The following is a 17,616-nucleotide window of genomic DNA, read 5'->3' as shown; positions in this document are numbered from 1 at the left end:
CAGCTCGATCTCACTCCAGCTACCTCTTCTCCTCAAGTAGTCATCGTGGGGCCCTCGGGCACCCATAAGGAGGAGGATCAGCAGGTTTAACCCTGGGGACCATCCATCCAGGTGACTCCGAGAGTGTCCGGCCCATCCGAACCCCCTCTTCCTGTGACCCCAGTAGCTCCAGCTCCACAGCTCGAGGGGGGTGCCACTGCCACACAGCAGGATCCCGATAGCAGGCTGGGGCCCTCCAGGTCTCGGCCCCCAGAGTACACCTGCCAAGGTCATCACAGACAGGGTGTCACAGTCAGCAGGCTGCCTCCACCTCCACTGTGGATGCCCAGGGAGCACCAAGACGTAGCGGCAGGGTTAGGAAGGTTAAGAAGATGTAGTTGCACAGCCTGGGCACAGGAGTTAGTCACTTGTACATAATGTTCACTATTGTCAATAAACTCCCAAGAATGTCTCCCTGTCTATGGCTCCTTGTTCTGATGAGCAGTGTTCTTGTCACTCAGATGTGAAACCTTTCTGCACAAGATGAAGGCAGGTGTCTCAGTCCAGGGCCTCTTCCCTGTGCAGTGAGTAACCTTCAGACCAAAATGATGTTCCGGCCTCACACTCCCTGGACACGTTACTGATGCCTGCACCTCGATGGTGCTGGTCATTGCTGCCAGAATGTAGTGGGCAGGTGTCACAGAGTTCCCTCATTCTCTCTGTGTGCTCTCAGTGCCTTTAAGCTGAGGCTGGCCCCCATCTCTTCAGCATCGGTGACCAGTGATGCTGTGCTCCTGAAGGGCTCAGGTGCCTGAAGGCCGACAAAGGATCAGATACTTCTAAAGTTTCATGGCTGCATCTCTATGCTCATCTCGAGTCTCAGGCTGCAGCTCGCAACTTGGTGGAGCAGATCATCGGGATGCTGAAAATGAGGCACAGAGCGCAAGCGAGCTGCCCTCGGCCAGACAGGAGTCAGACGTTCACAGAGGCTGTGTGAAGATCTATGGAGTGTCCTCGCTGCATGTTGTCATCATTCGCCTGCAATCGAGCGACTATTAGGGCCTCCACTGTGTCTCCATGACAGGAGCATTCTCACAGAGGGTATGTGCACTGCCATAAGCCAGACTGGAGTCAAACATTCATAGATACAATGTGAGATCTTATGCTGTCCCCTCACTACATCTCATCATCATCCTCCACAAATCTAGCAGCTATGAGGGCCTCCCGAGCGTGTCTGCCTCATCCGGCCAGTGCGAGGGCCTCAGCCCCGTCACTTTTGCCTTCGAGGACCCCCTCACCCTCATTCCCATCAGCGTCCTCCTCATCAGAGGAGACCTCCAGCTACTCCATCTCCTCCTCAGCCAGCTCCTCTCCCCGTTGCAGCGCCAGGCTGTAAAGGGGGCAGCAGACGGTGACGATATGTGACATCCTCTGTGGACTGTATCGCAGGTTCCACCAGACCGGTCCAGGCACCGGAACCTCATCTTCAGCATCCCGATGGTCTGCTCCAGCAAGTTGTGAGCTGCAGCATGAGCCTCATTATAGCGTCGCTCTGCTGCAGTCTGAGGCTGCCGCTCGGGTGTCATCAGCCACGTCTTCTGCGGGTAGTCCTTGTCCCCAAGGAGCCAATCCCTGCAGCCTCTGTGGACCCTGGAAGAATTCAGGGATCTGTGACTGACTGAGAATGTAGGAGTCATGCACCCTCCCTGGAAACTGTGCACAGGCCTGCAGGATATGTTTGTGGTGGTCACACACCAGCTGCACAGTCAGCGAATGGAATCCCTTGCGGTTGACATAGTTGACCGTGTGTTGCGATGGAGATCTGAGCGCCATGTGAGTGCAGTCGATGGTGCCCTGCACCTGTGGGAAACCCGAGATCTGGGCAAATCCAATCGCTCTTGCATCCTGGCTTTCCTGGTCCCAGGTGAAATGCACAAAGTTGTGTTGCCCTCGAGAAGATGGCATCCATGACCTCATGGATCATCTGTGAGTGGAGGCTTGTGATATCCCACAGAGGGTCACCTGTGGAGCCCTGAAAGGAGCCACTGGGGTAGAAATTGAGCGTCGCTGTCACTTTCACGGCCACTGGCAGTGGATGCCCTCCATGTCCCCGTGGCACCAAATCCTGCAGCAGGTGGTAGATGTGACCGACCAGTTCCCTAGACATGCGCAGTTTTCAGTGACACTGGTTCTTGGTCATTTGCAGGAGTGAAAGGCGGTGTCTACAGACCCTGGGTGTCGCTAGGCACCGACCAGCGATGTCTCGCTGTGGCTCTTCAGCCACATATGTGGGAGCCCCAGCTGCCCCTTCTTCCAGAGGGTGCTGCTCTTCCCTCTGCGCAGCCAGGAGCCTCAGTCACTCTCTCCTCCATCACCTGCGCTCTCTGTCGGCCATGAAGCATACAGCTCACACACCAGGCTTCATGATCCTGATGTCCTCATCCTGCAGGATGAAGGAGAGAGACGTGTGGTTAGCATGGGTGTACTAAGAACCTGTCTTAGTTAAGTCTGAAGGCCCCTTAACACATCCTGGAGAGTGCTAGTCACCACTTGGATGGCCAGAGGTTTGTGCGCTGAATGACTGCCTGAAACCCCACCCAGCTCCGCCCCACTCCACCTGACCGATTGGCAGCAGCTTTGCCCACTGGACTGCAGGCTGTGCTCTCAGCTCAGGCACAGGCATTCTCCTAACCCACACTGCAAGGCTGCACTGTTAGCTTGAACCATAGGGGAGACTGGTCCAAACCGGGATGCTGACATTGTAAGGGGCTGTGAGCACCTCCACCAGTGACTGCTCCATGGCCAGTTTTAGCAAAGAGATTGTACAACACGTGCAGTCATCCAACTGTTCTGCAACCCTCTAAAACACTCAAAACTTTGCAGTCTGTGCCCGAGGGGTGTCTGTGAAAGGCTTTGGAGCACTTGGTGGCACTTTCATGCCTCTGCGTTGCTTGAGTGGGCAGAGAAGCTAGAGGCCCAACTCCAATCATATCAATGTGGCTGTGCCTGAACTGTCTCAGCTGCAGAGGAATGGATACTTTACACAAGGTGTCCCTAATGTGTGGCCGCTTCCCTCGTCCACCCCCTCCCCGCACGTGCTTGTACACTACCTTCAACCTCTGAGTGCCCCTCAAAGTGCAGCCCGCCAAGTGCATGCCTTTCATATGCTGTTGTGAAATATGTCAGCGTGCAATCACGTCACTGTGGGCTGGTGACCCAGCAATGGGGAGGTGGGGGGGTGGGAATGAGTCTAGTGAGCTAACCTCATTATCTGCTGATGTGTTACAACAAGGTTCTCGACACCTGATGACAGGAAACGCGGCCGCCATCGACGGGCTGAGCAGATAATTGCAAACTGGTTTCACTGGCATTGTGAAACCGACTTTTGACCTTCTCGCCCTATTGTCCACTCACGCCACCAAACACACCCGATGCCAGGGGGCACGGACGGTTCTGTCCTAGTCTCTGGAGTGGAATTGGAACCCACAGCCTTCTAACCTAAGGCAAGCAAGAATGCTACGTATTGAGCCACAGCAATCTGGAGCACTGTAATCAACTAAAGATACACGGAGGGCTCATTTCTGTTCCACTAGTAACCCAGTGGAGCTGAATACGTGAGAGCTCCTGTGAGGACAGTCGCCTGCCCTTTGTGTGATCTCTTGGCTTGATTTATCTCGACCTGTGCCAAATGGTTTTGACGTGTGAGATCCGTGTAGAGATTGGCTCTGACTGGCATTCAGAGTTGTCACCTTCACGCAGAACCTCCTGGGCACTTGGGTGATAAAAGCCCTTATTCTTTCCCTTCACATTGACGCGAAGTCTCTACTCCACCCCCCTCCTCAGTGCTTCCTGAGTTGTTTCCTTTCTACTGTTTTTAAATGTCCCGCCACCACCTTCTCCAGGGTAACTTTTTTATTTATTCATTCATGGGATGCGGGCATCGCTGGCTAGGCCAGCATTTACTGCCCATCTCTAATTGCCCCTTGAGAAGGTGGTGGGTGATGAGCCGCCTTCTTGAACCGTTGCCGTCCGTGTGGTGTTGGCACCTTCAAGTGGGGAGCATTCTGTCACACTCCTGACTGGTGCCTTGTAGATGGTGGACAGGCTGTGGGGACTCAGGAGGTGAGTTACTCACTGTAGAATTCCCAGCCTCTGACCTGCTCTTGTAGTTAAAGTATTTATAAGGCTGGTCCAGTTCAGTTTCTGGGGATTAGGGATGAGAAACACCATAGGCCTTGCCAGTACTTCCATATTCCAAAAATGAAGAAGAATAAAGTCTCATTAATTCTGCTTGTTAAAGCGATGCTCAGTAAAACCAAACAATGAGACAAGTGCATTTAGATTAAAAATATGTGCATGAGTGTCTAGAAATGAGAGGTGATTGGAAGGACTACAGTCCACTGGGATACATTTCCTGTCAGAACCTGTGAATTTTTTAATTTAAAAGTCTAATTTAATTTGATGGAACATGCAGAATAGATTTGTTTCTGTCACAGATTGGAACTAAGGCAGTCAGTGACAAATAGTCCCAATTAAAATTGTACTTTTGACTGGCTCAATGAGTCCTTCCCAGCAGCTCCCTCTGGTGGCTTCAGTGTGGTATTGTATGTGTGTGTGTGTGTATCTGTGTGTGTGTGTGTGTCTGTGTGTGTGTATCTGTGTGTGTCTGTGTGTGTATCTGTGTCTGTGTGTGTGTATCTGTGTGTGTGTCTGTGTGTGTGTCTGTGTGTGTGTGTGTGTGTGTGTCTGTGTGTGTGTGTGTATCTGTGTCTGTGTGTGTGTGTGTCTGTGTCTGTGTGTGTATCTGTGTCTGTGTGTGTGTGTGTGTGTCTGTGTGTGTGTTGTTTGCATGTATTTTTTTTATTCATTCATAGGGTGTGGGTGTCGCTGGCCAGGCCAGCATTTATTGCCCATCCCTAATTGCCCTTGAGAAGGTGGTGGTGAGCTGCCTTCTTGAACCGCTGCAGTCCTTGTGGTGTAGGTACACCCACAGTGCTGTTAGGGGGGGAGACTTTGTAGCAATTTGATACAACTGAGTGGCTTGCTAGGCCATTTCAGAGGGCATTTAAGAGTCAACCACGTTGCTGTGGGCATGGAGTCACATGTAGGCCAGACCAGGTAAGGACGACAAAGGGCATTAGCGAACCAGATGGGTTTTTATCACAATCGACAATGATTTCATGGTCACCATTAGACTTTTAATTCCAGATTTTTTATTGGATTCAAATTTCACCATTTGCCGTGGTGGGACTCAAGCCTGGGCCCCGAGAGCATTACCCTGGGTCTCTGGAATACTAGTCCAATGGCAATACCACTGTGCCATAACATGTGTGTGTACATGTGTGTGTGTGTGTATGTGTGTGTGCAGCTACCGGGAGAAGGGGGTGAAGGTGGTGCTAAACTGGGGCCTGGGGTCTTGGGGGACCCGGGCTTGGTGTTTCAGACAATTTCTTGTGGTCCACGCTGAACAGCCAGAGCTGCAGACCTGAAAGACCAGCTTAAAAACACGGGTCCGTCAGGCTGAGAGTTCCGATATTTTCTAAGCCGGTCTGTCAGTGTCAGTGTCAATTTCACTAGTTGCTGCTGCTGCTTCCGGCCTTTGGGCAGCTTCGTGATTCCGATTTTCTTTTTGAAAGTGGGAAGCAGCAGCAGTAACTGAGATTGTTCCTGCTCGAAAAATGATAAATCACATCCCTGTAATTTTACAACCAATTGGGTGCTGTGTGTGGTGGACGGGGGTGGGGGTGGGAGGGGTGGGGAACGCGAGGTGGGGGTGATTGTGGGGGTGGTGGGGGAAAGGTTGGATGGGATGTTGGGGGAACGTTTGGAGGGGGGATGGTTGGATGGTTGGAGAGATGTTGGGGGAAGGTTAGAGGGGGGTAAGATTGGAGAGGGGAGTTGGGGCAAGGTTGGAAGGGGATTTGGGGGAAGGTTGGAGGGGGTGGGGTTTGGGGAAAGGTTGGAGGGAGATTGGAAGTTTGGGCAGGAGGTTTGGGAGAAGGTTGGAAGGAGGTTGGAGGGGATTGGGGGAGGTTGGGGGAATGTTGGAGGTGGATTGAAGGGAGGTTGGGGGAAAGGTTAGAGGGGGGTTTGGGTGGAAGGTAGGAGGGGGAGTTGGAAGGGGTTGGGGGAAAGGTTAGAGGGGGGTTTGGTTGGAAAGGTTGGAGGGGGGTTGGGGAGAAGATTGGTGGGGAGGTTGGGGGGAAGGTTGGTGGGGAGGTTGGGGGGAAGGTTGGTGGGGAGGTTGGGGGGAAGGTTGGAGGGGGGTTTTGGTGGGATTGGGGAAAGGTTTAGGGGAGCTGTGCACCTTTATATTACAATAGCCTGGGGGCACATACAACATCCCTCTTTCTTCTCGAAAGAAAGCTTTCCCCCCCTTCCAACTGAGTATAGCTGTTTACAATACAATCTTTACTTGCTATCCTTTCTCTCCCACCTCACGTCTCTGACTTTATAAATTCAGACAGTCCTGAGGCTTGTCAGTTCACCCACATCTCAGCCTGTCACATTTGGAGGAATGGTAATAGTACTCTGTGTTTCTGGCACCTGATTATCTCCATTCGATTCGCTATTTGCAACTCCTTCAAGTTGTGATTCTCTTTATTAACAACTCATCTGCTTTGTTCGGACATTGTGGGTTTTTCCTGTTCCTTCCAAAGGGAGTTTGCACTCCATTCATTGAGGGTCGTTATTTCCTCCTGATACTTCTGTGTCGTCTCTGAAATTTGTTCAGATCTCAAACAGCTTGGTTCATGGTAGATTTCAGTTTATCGTGCGTTTTCAAAAGTAAACACTCAGCTTCAATCTTGCACATCAAAATCTTCCAGTTCTGCTCTGATGTGAACATTTTCTTGTGGAACAGCTTCATTTACTTTTTGCACGTTTTGCTTCTTTTGAGTTACCTCAGATAGCTTTCCTTCATTCATAGCCAACTGCTCACTCCGTACTGCTATCTGCTGTTGCAGGCTGGGTACCGTATCAGCATTTTCAAGAAACTCTATTTTTAAGCTTTTCGGCTGCATCTCAGCCATTTCTTTCTACTGCACTAAATTCTTTGGCTTGTGCATTTCATTGCACAGACATGGTTGGTAACCATTTTGTGGTTTACTTGAATATTATCTCTCTCATTCTGGAGCCTTCTGTCTCCTTTGCCCCGGGGTTTTCTGTCTCTCTCGCTCTGGAGTCTTTTGTCCTGGCATTTTATTGGGGGTGTCCTGGACCTTCTTCTACAGCCTGTGCTCTCCACAACTTGGAGTTTAAAATATCTGACCAAGCCTTTTAATATCTCACAAATGTTGTCGAGTATTAATTTATACATTGGCGGTGGAGTACTTTGCCTGCAAATGAACCAAACATGAATAAAAGCTTGCCAGCGAGTACTTCGCCTGATTTATTATTTAATTCAGTAATTCTCCCGTGAACTAAAAATTGTCTCCTACTCTTGGGTCCGGTTTAGCCATTTCCTTATTCAAAATGTGTCTGGCTCTTGTAGTTTTTTCATCATAGCTGTTTTTTTGTATTAGTTGCAATTTTAAATGTAGTTGCCCCTTTAAGGCTATCTGCGTAGTAACTTTTCACTCAGGCTGTCTGCAGCCGTCAGTTCTGTCTTTGTGATTTTCCTGCATATTTTTGGGTTCGACAGGATCCCCGTGATCCTGGCTGGTTTTTTAAAAAACTATCCTAAAGAGAATAATGTAGCAGCTTCTTCCTCTTTTTTCTTTTTTTTTTGAACCCTGTAAGAACTTTTAAAACAGCAGCAATTCATTCCTCTGTACAAGGAGCCAGAGACTTGACTGAAAAGGGTTCCCCTTCTCTTAAACTCTGCAGGCTTTTTTCCCTTTTTTTAACTGTGCTCTGCAGGTTTCTTGCTTTACTTTGCCAGCTGATTTTTATTTAACTTTTTTTCAACTTCAGTGCAGCACAGCCACTCCTGCTGCAGCTACTGAGCCCCTGGGACTGCCACCTATTCCATAATGTAAAGTACAGCTTTTTTTTTTGTAATTTTGCTCACCATCTTGTGAACTGACCAGGTTCTTTGACTTTGCGTCACTCAGGATCTTGCAATTTTTTTTGCAATTTTGCTCACTGTCTTGTGGCCTGACCAGGTTTCTTCACGCTGTGTCACTCAGGGTCTTGCAATGAACCTTCACTCACTCTGATCGATTCCTCAACTGTTAAGTCTATAGTGAAGCTTCTTCAGCTGTTTCTTCAATATTTTTTCTTAAGCACGTGTCTCTCTAGTCAGGCTTTAGCTTCCATATCATGGGGTTCTGTTCTGAGTTCATCGTTTAACTGTCACCTTTCATATCACTGCTGATCACCATTTTGTGTTATAAATTCATTTGATGTCTCAATGATGAGATCTTGAGACTTATATGTCTAAACATGAACACTTTAGTGTTAATTCTTAACTATGTGCAAATCCCAGTTACTGTCATGCATGGTGCTGCTGTCTCCAAACAGGCTCATTCTAGAGCGTTCTACTAGTCTATTACCATGAGACTCCATACATCATACTGTGGGTGGTGTTATTCTTCAGTCCCACATTAATCCTTACTCTGCCAAGCACCTTTACATTACAATGGCATGCAGGCACACACAGCATCATACAACAGAAGGTGGAATCATGGCTGGAGTTTATTTTGTTATTAATGAAAGTTTACTCAGCAGGCTCTGTGGGGTGAGATTGACAGGACAGGAGTGCATAATGGGCTCACAGTGAATCGGTAACCTTTGTTACACAATGATTCTCAAGTCTTTTTCATTGACTTCAATCTTGTCCTTTTGTCTACTTACCTATAATCTCACTCTACCTTGGTGCTTTTTATGAGTTTTTGAGGTTTGAAATATTGTGATAAAGTTGTGTTGCATAGCAGATATTGAAAATATCTTGTAGTGAGAAGCAGCGATCAGCAGAGGTTTCAGACTCGCTGATCATGAAACAGATACAATTGTGAACTGTTCAGTCTTAGGTCTCTGGCCTCTTAAAAATTCTGCTGCACAGACACCCCTGAGGCCCGGAAACAGGAGAAGCCCCAGAGCCCATGATTTCTCTTCCTAGCCATTTGTGTGTGTGTGTGTGTGTGTGTGTGTGCGCGTGTGTGTCTGTTAATGTGTGTCTGTTGGTGTTTGTGTTGGTGCGTATGTCTGTGTTGCTCTGTGTGTGCGTGTGTGTGCGTGTGTGCCTGTGTGTCTGTGTTTGTGTGTGTGTGTGTCTGTGAGTGTGCCTGTGTGTGTTTGTGTGTGCTTGTGTATGTGTGTGTGTGTCTGTGAGTGTGCCTGTGTGTGTGTGTGTGTGTGTGTGTCTGTGAGTGTGCCTGTGTGTGTGTGTCTGTGAGTGTGTGTCTGTGAGTGTGCCTGTGTGTGTGTGTGTGTGTCTGATTGTTTTTATTTGCAGTGGGCCAGTTTACCACAAGTGGTCGAGGCTTAGCACTGAACAAGACCATGGGCCGAATGGCTTCCTTCTGTGCCAGAAATGACTCTGTGACTCTACATAAATGATTCATAGGGCAGAATTTTACGTTCCCTCGCCGACGGGTTTGTTGGCGGGGGTGTGGCCTTAGAATTCTTCGGATTGCCTTTCCGCTGGGCTCTCGCTCGTCCAGACCTCTCTGCAATTTTACAGCCACACAGATGATGCCTAAGTCAACCCCCACCTGCCCTTGCTCCAATTGAGGCCTTCATGTGGCCAATTAATGACCACTTAAAGGCCGTTTCCCGCCCAGTCTCAATTTTAAGGTTGACGGGAGCAGTTCAGGTGCAGGGATGAAAAGTGACTCTGCTGAGGCCCCGGGTGGGAAGTGGGTTGGGGGAGGGAGGGGGGTGGGGCAAGGCAGTGCCTCCATCAACGACCTCCTTCTTGACATTGGGTGCCCCTTCCACCCAAAGGTTCCAGCTACTGCGGGCGCTTGCTACCCCCCCCACCCCAGCCTCTCCACCAACACTCCCCCCAACCCCACTTCTGCCCACCTCCCACAGGCCTCACCTCCCCTCCCCAACCCGAGACCCCAAAAACTTAGCAGGTCCTGGACTCCTGGGACTTAGACCCTGGGGACTGCTTGCAATCCCAGTCCTGTCCACTGAAGCTTCTGGCGCTGCTGGGGCGAAAGAGCTGCTGGCCTATCAGATTGGGTGCTGCATACTCTCTGGGTTGGATTTGGCCATGATCATCGGGATACTGTGGGGATTACTAACAGTGAGGTACTTTTGGCCATCATGTATTTTAACAGTCATGAACCCTATCTTACCCAACTTGTGAACTATGGAACTCCAACCTATCTACTCTAACTTTGCTCAATTACTCCAAAAGTAAGTTGAGAAAATGCCAAAATGCTTCAGATTGCTAATATTACCTAATATGTAAAGTTGATTGGAAAGAAAAACTATTTTCCCCATCGGATAGTGGACGGGGAACAGCCTCCAAGAGTCCGAGCGTGTAACTCGTTCAGATAAAATTGGCACCTTCAAAAGAAGCTGGGTCAATATTTGCTGAGAAGATGGATTGAGGGTTAGAGAATTATCAATATCCTTGCTTGGCTGAAGGGAGGGGAAAGGACCTAACAGGCCAACAGATAGCGTGTGATGGGCTGAAAGGCCTTTTCTCACACTAGATTTTATGTTCCTTATCCATGGAGGATCTTAAATATATTTTGAGGAAGCAAAGTCAAGATTTGAAAGACCCCATTGAGCAAGAGAAGGTGAGGGCAGGTACAGAACAAATTATTTATGAGCAATGTTCAGTTGCTACTGATTTTGATGTATGAGAAAGCTATAAGTTAATTCTCCATCCATGCACTCTCTTGCAGCAAGTACATCCTTTATCAGAGAGGTCGATCACTATGAGAGCTAAGGTTACCAAGATGGTGGTGGTGATCATATTGCTGTTTACAGTCTGTTGGGGCCCCATCCAACTCTTCATCCTCTTCCAAGGTTTCTACATGAACTTCCAAGCCAACTATGAGACGTACAAAATTAAAACCTGGGCCAACTGCATGTCGTATGCCAACTCTTCAATCAACCCCATTGTCTATGCTTTCATGGGTGAGAGTTTCAGGAAGTCATTCAAAAAAGCCTTCCCCTTTATGTTTAAGAAACGAGTGAGAGACAGCAGTGTTGCCAATGGTTCCAGAAATGCAGAGATGAAGTTTGTCACAGAGGGAGTCTTAAGTTCTTAGAAGGTGGCAATTGACTGGAAAATAATTGAATCCTCAGTGACGGAATGTCTGAGTGGTGCAAGTAGAAATTCTTCATCATAAACTCTACACGCCCTGCCTTTAAATTAGTGACTTTTGCCAAAATTCTAGTTAACGATCTAGTGAGTAATTGTCAGTTGGAGTAGAGAACACCATTCAGTCCAACGAATCTATTCCCTCCACAGCTCATCTAGCATACTATTCACCCAACCCAACTGATCTATCTTGGAATTTACCTAATCCAATGATCTACCATGGACTTGATCCCACCATAGGGTTGCCAACCCTCCAGGATTGGCCTGGAGTCTCCAGGAATTGAAGATCAATCTCCAGGACACAGCTGTGTGCAACCCTGGAGAAAAATCATCAGGATATTAAAAAAGATTGTTTTTTCTGTAATTGCCTTTGTCCAGGTATAAAAAATATTGGAAATGGGAAAAAGTGCAGTTTGGTTGACAGTCAAATTGGGTAAGAGTCCTTTTTGCTTCCCAATTGGCATAGGAAGGCAGTACATCACAAGGATGGATGTGTTGGCCGACTAATGGCTGGAGCGTGGGGGCAAATCATGTGATGAAACCTCCAGGAATCCATTTAATCACAGTTGGCAACCTTACCCCACCAACACATCTGTAATGGATCCACCCAACTCAACTCACAATCTACCCAACCCCAACTCATAGAGTCAAGAGTAAATTTCAGCCAATCAACTTTCAGTATTCAAATGAAGTGTGACTGCATGGCTTATTATTATCGAATACTACCTGTGTTGTGTTGACTTTGGGATGATTCCCATCCAGATATTCAAAATGTTTTGCGAGATAGGACTGGAGCTAAAAGCAGAGCACATTCCAACTTGGGAAACTCTGGATCAGCTGCATGGTTAAAGCATGGGAGGGAGGAGGATAATAAAGGTTAATAACAGCTTATTGGTGACCAAGAAGGTTGTGTCTTTGAGCTGTGGCTGGAGTGATAACTGGAGATCAACAGTAGCTACCCTTCAGAGCATGAGCTTGCAATGTAATATATAATAGGGAACATGTAGCGAAAATCATCACTTGTTAAAGGAAAGCATTTTGATATTGTCTTTTGCAACCTTAGCACTTTGAAGTCAATTAATTACTTTTATAAGTGTAGTCTCTGTTGTAGTTTAGAGAAATGTAGCCATTTTATGTCACAAACAGCTGTGGAATACATGATAAGGTAATCTGTGTTTTTTAGTGATGTTGGCGGAAGGATAACTTCTGTGGAGGGATTGCCCCTGCTCATTTTCAAACAGTGTGGAGCCTTGGTTGAACATCTAATCTGAAAGCACTATCTCATCGACTGCACTGAAGAGTCAGCCTAGATTATGGGCCCAATTCTCTAGAGTGGGGCCTGAACCCTCAACCCTCTGACCTTTTTTCCCCCAAAAATATACTTGATTCGTAAAATTTATAGAAGCACATTTACGTGACAGTTCAAAGTTGACATTAGATAAGGTGTAAACCAAATAAGTTTCTTCCAATACTGTATGTTACTACATTGGCAATTATTAGTTGTTTTTTATAATATTCGTTACGTCAGACATACAGTCTGAGGGATTTTACCCAGTTTCCAGTCCCTCGATTTTCTAGGGCTGAAAGGTCTTCAATGGTGGCCTTTCCCCTTTGCAGTGGCTGCCTGCCCCAGGCTTTAGTGCGATCTTTAGCACATAGTCCTGGGCATTGGAACGTGCCGTTGGTCATAGGCATCAAGTCTTGGGCAGACCAAAGAGCGTCTTTCTCCAGCCGCAGTGGAGTCTTACCACGGCCTGGGAACAGCCGTAGGTCAAAGGTCCTGGTGTCACGGTGCTGCTCGGGATGAAGCTCAGCAAAACCACGGCATCTCTTTCCAGACCTTCTTAGCAAAGGCACCCTCTGTCTCAGAGACCCACCGAGCCACGGCTAACACGAGTTGGAGCAAAAGGGCACCTTTGAACAGCTGTCAGTGTGCTTGGAGCCAGAGTCCTGGGATGGTGTAACACCATGGTTATACTATTGCTATCTTAATCGCTAAGAAAAGCCATTCCACAATCTGGAAGTCAAAGGAAGAGAGAAAAAGAAAATGAAAGGAGGAACTTGCATTTTAATATGAAGCACATTGCGTGGACGTGTCAAGCCATTTTGCACCCAGTGAAGTACAGTATTATTGTAAGGAAGAGAGCTTAAATCCGGAGTAATTGCAATTAATTTGAAATCTATGTGTTCCAAACCTGCTTTCTGTATTTGTAATATCAGCTGGAGTTCATTATATTAAAGCAAATTGGAACAAGAAATCACGGGTGAAGCATGTAGTGTTTTCACAGTGCATTCAGGCAAGGTTCTGAGTCAAGGTGCCCCCTGTGTTATATTTCAGCTTCAGGTATTTCTGACTTTCTCACCAAGTGACATTGAGGGGCATATTGTCTGTATTGTGTCATCCAGCGGTCTTACATACGTCTTACATATGTACAGGACTTTGGTATTCAGTTGGTGTGAAGGAGGGATGGGAGGGATGGAAATTAATCAATTTTCTACAAATTCATCAATATCTAGAAGGCACAAGTCAGGAGTGTGATGGAACACTCTCCATTTGTCTGGATGAGTGCAGCTGCAAGATCACTCAAGAGGCCATCCAGGACAAAGCAACCTGTTTGATTGGCATCTCATCCACCACTCCCTCCTCCACCGATGCGCAGTGGCAGCAGTGCACACCATCCACAAGATGCACCACGGCAACTTACCAAGGCTCCATCGACAGCACCTTCCAAACCCATGATCTCTGCCCCAAAGAAGGACAAGTGTAGCAGACACATGGGAACACCACCACCTGCAAGTTCCCCTCCAAGTCAATCACCATTCTGACTTGGAAAAATATCGCCGTTCCTTCACTGTCGCTGGGTCAAAATCACGAACTCCCTTCCTAAGCACTGTGGGTGTACCTACACCACATGGACTGCAGCGGTTCAGGAAGGCAGCTCACCCCCACCTTCTCAATTAGGGATGGGTAATAAATGCTGGCCTAGCCAGCGATACCCCCATCCGATGAAAGAATTTTAAAAATTGTTAATAAAGGTAATCAATGGATTGTGGGCTTCAGCTCAGTTATTGAGCTTGAAGTATGTAAGACCACTGGATGACATAATACAGACAATATGCCCCTCAATGTCACTTGGTGAGAAAGAGAGTCTCCACACTTTTAATATCTGAAAGAAAAGGGCTTGTCTTTGAGTTGTCAGTCCTTCCACTTATATTCCCTTTTATACCAACTTTTATTGATGTAGGACACATGTGAATTCCAACCTTCATTTCAGCGACTACATGGTGGTATCAGCCTCCTGAATGGCTTTGAATAAATGCAGTGACCAGTCAGGAACTGGGTGATAGACAGGAAAAGGCCCCAGCCTTTCCGATTCCGAGTTTGTGCTGTCGATATATCTCAGCCAGAGGGGGTGGGGGGTGGTTAGGGGAAGGGAAGTCAGGGCACTTCAGGTGCTTTGAGGCAATAGCCCTAAAGAAGAAAAATCAGAATCCTGCCTTCCAGATTGTTCCCTCTCAATCCATCCTGGAAAATGAATGTTTGAATGCCAGGTGAGGAGTGTTTAAGGACGGTCGAGGATTTTTCTAGTGGCTGCGCAGTGACTTAGATCAGGGTGGTCTTCCATCTTAAACAGGTGATTGCTTATGGTATTTTTGTGTCTGAACGTTCGGGCCTGTTAGAGTCAGACAAACAAACACAGAATTAGCACCTGAAAGATTCTGCCCTCCGTAATTACTTTCTTCAGTTGTTCTGCGGACACGGGGTCTGTGAAAGGGACCCTGGGAAATGTTTCAACATGTTGCTTGGTATTGAACTCGAGACTCCACAAGAAGATATTGAAATAAAATTCACTCCATTTTATTGAGGGGTTTACCTGAGCTAAAATACACGGCCAGGGATGCAGCACGACGCTGACTTGCAACGTGAGATCGGCCCAGAACTTCTGACCTCTGGGTTGGGTCGTACCCCAGAGGTTATCCAAAAAGACTCTCCCCTGGATGTCCCCATGCAAGAATTGCACGGGAATTGCCCGGGAAGTTTAAACTTCCGACGGGGAATTACCCTGCACTATCAACTCTGATCTAAATTGGAGAATTGGAGACTTTGGATGGTTCCAACTCTCTTAGCAAAATAGTTACCCAGAAAAAATGAGACGGATGAAGCCCACTTCTAACTTCAGGGTAACTATAGGAATGAACACCTGACACCTCCCCCCACCCCCACTGGACCCCCTACTAGTAACCTGACCAACCCCCACCCCTCCAACTACCCGACAACCCCCCTGACCACCCCTTTGACCCCCCCCCAACCCCAACAGCCCCCAACCACCTCTCTGACCCTCCCCACCCCTACACCCCCAACTATCCCCTCCCCTCCCGACAACCCTCATGACCTCTGACTACCCCCCCAAGCCTGCCTACCCTCCTGACAGCCCCTGACAAACTACCACCCACCCTCACTACCCTCCCTCCCTCACTGACTACCCCCATCCTCCCAACTCCACCCTCAATCCCCCGACTACCCCCCTACCCATGTTAGCCCCCCAACTTATCCTACCTCTGTCCCCCCAACCCCCGACCCCTGACCCCCCCATCCCACCCACTTACCTTATACACTTGCCTTCTCCCTGCTTCTCAAAGTGGCATTTGAACACAGGGACTTTTAAACTTACCGCTTTACGACAGCTGGTGCCGTTAAAAGGGGGCATCGCTTCGCTTGCCCCGACACTGCTGCCCTGCGCTGGAAGGGTCCAGGAACCAGGTGCGCTGCACAATTCTCAGCAGGCCCAGGTCGGAAGAGTGGATGAAAAATGTGCAGCTGCCAACCTGGGTAAGCGGAAAGGAGCTAAGTGGCGATCCGACTCCAAAGTATTTCCTAAGTTCTGGCCCATTGTTTTTAAAGGAGCAAGAGAAAGGTCATCAGTGGCAATGAGCCTTTCTCCAGAGCCCAACTTCACCCACTTCACTTCTGACCATTTCCTCAATCCATTCTCTCTGCAGGAATACCTGGGCTGTGTAGTCACAATGTGGGAGCACAGGACGAAAGTTTTATTGGATACCAGTTTGCCCTGTTCACCACTTTCGTGTTAATTTTCATGTTAACTACTTTACTGTTAATCTGCTTCCAATATACAGGTTGTCACCTCCCTTCCAAAAGCAAATACATTTAAAATTTCACATGACAATTTAAAAAAAATCTTGCATTCATATAGCGCCAATTACACCACAAGACGTCCCAAAGTGCGTTACACCTAACGAGGTAATTTTGAAGTGTAGTCACTGTCGTAATGTATGAAACACAGCGGCCAATTTGCACACAGCAAGCTCCCACAACCAGCTATGGGATAATGGCCAGATAATCTGTTACAGTGATGTTATTTGAGGGATAAATATTGGGGAAAAACCAGGGGCAACTCTCCCACTCGTCTACAAAATAGTACCATGGGATTTCACCTAAGAGAGCAGTGGTTTAACACATCATTGGAAAGACAGCACATCTGACAGTGCCGCACTCTCTCAGTACTGCGCTGGAATGTCAATCATGAATCTTGTGCTCAAGTCCTTGAACCCACTGCCTTCTAAATCAGAGGCAAGATTGTCACCCGCTGAGCCCTAGCTACCACACACTCAGTTGCTAATCATGAACGGTCATGTTTGGGGTTAGTGCAGTGAGTATGGTGCTGGACTGGTATCCTAGAGGAGGGGTCAGCAACCTCCAGTGCAAGAAGTGCCATTTAAAAAAAAAAGTAGTCAAAAACGCCATACCTCGAGACCCGTAATGCTATTACTCAAATTCCAATCATAATGAAAAACAAGAGAGACGCATTTCAACAGCGTTTTAAAAGCTAAAAGAACTTTTTAAAAAAAAGTTAATTGAATAAAACTTTCTCACGAGCACAATGTGAATAAAAGTTTAGAGAATGAAGCAAGCCATTTCGTCGCTATCAATGTGGTTTTGATTGCTCAAGATCGGGAGGCACATGGATCCTTAATGGGCTGCATCCAGCCCCAGAGCCACAGGTTGCACATCCTTGTCCTAGAGGATTGTCAGTTTCAACACCACTGTGACAAATTGGGACGGTGAGTTCAATTAGTCTAATGACTTGTAGCTCGCTCAAGAGTCTTTAGATGGTGGCTCGTTTACCAGTGTCCTGTAAGGAAGGGACCATGCCACTCCTTACCTGGTCTGGCCTACATTATAAGATTGACTCTAATGTCTTTGCAGAGTGACCTTGCCAGTACCCTGAGAACTAATGTAAAAACATTCAGGGGCCATGAAGCTTAAATCGACCTATTAATATTATCAGTTTCAAAGCAATTCTGCAACTCAATTACCTGGTAGGGAAAAAGGTTTCACCTAATTTACCTTCTTACTCCTGACTTCCTCATTCTTACCTGCCCTATGTATC

The 17,616-nt window shown here is 47.6% G+C and overlaps 1 protein-coding gene across 1 annotated transcript in view; it reads left to right on the top strand.

Annotated features, from left to right (window-relative positions):
• LOC144668960 (G-protein coupled receptor 54-like) overlaps positions 1-13,456 on the top strand; it is a 35,254-nt gene extending 21,798 nt beyond the window's left edge. Inside the window, exon 5 of the mRNA XM_078531464.1 lies at positions 10,785-13,456. Coding sequence (XP_078387590.1) covers positions 10,785-11,153 — 369 coding nt within the window. The 3' untranslated portion in view covers positions 11,154-13,456. The remainder of the gene's footprint in view (positions 1-10,784) is intronic.
• Positions 13,457-17,616: the final 4,160 nt, after the last annotated feature.

Source organism: Cetorhinus maximus, chromosome 28 (assembly GCF_964194155.1).
Source record: "Cetorhinus maximus chromosome 28, sCetMax3.hap1.1, whole genome shotgun sequence".
In the NCBI taxonomy this organism is placed as follows: Eukaryota; Metazoa; Chordata; class Chondrichthyes; order Lamniformes; family Cetorhinidae; genus Cetorhinus; species Cetorhinus maximus.
The sequence above is the reverse complement of the archived record's forward strand: the minus strand, read 5'-3'. Positions and strand labels throughout refer to the sequence as shown.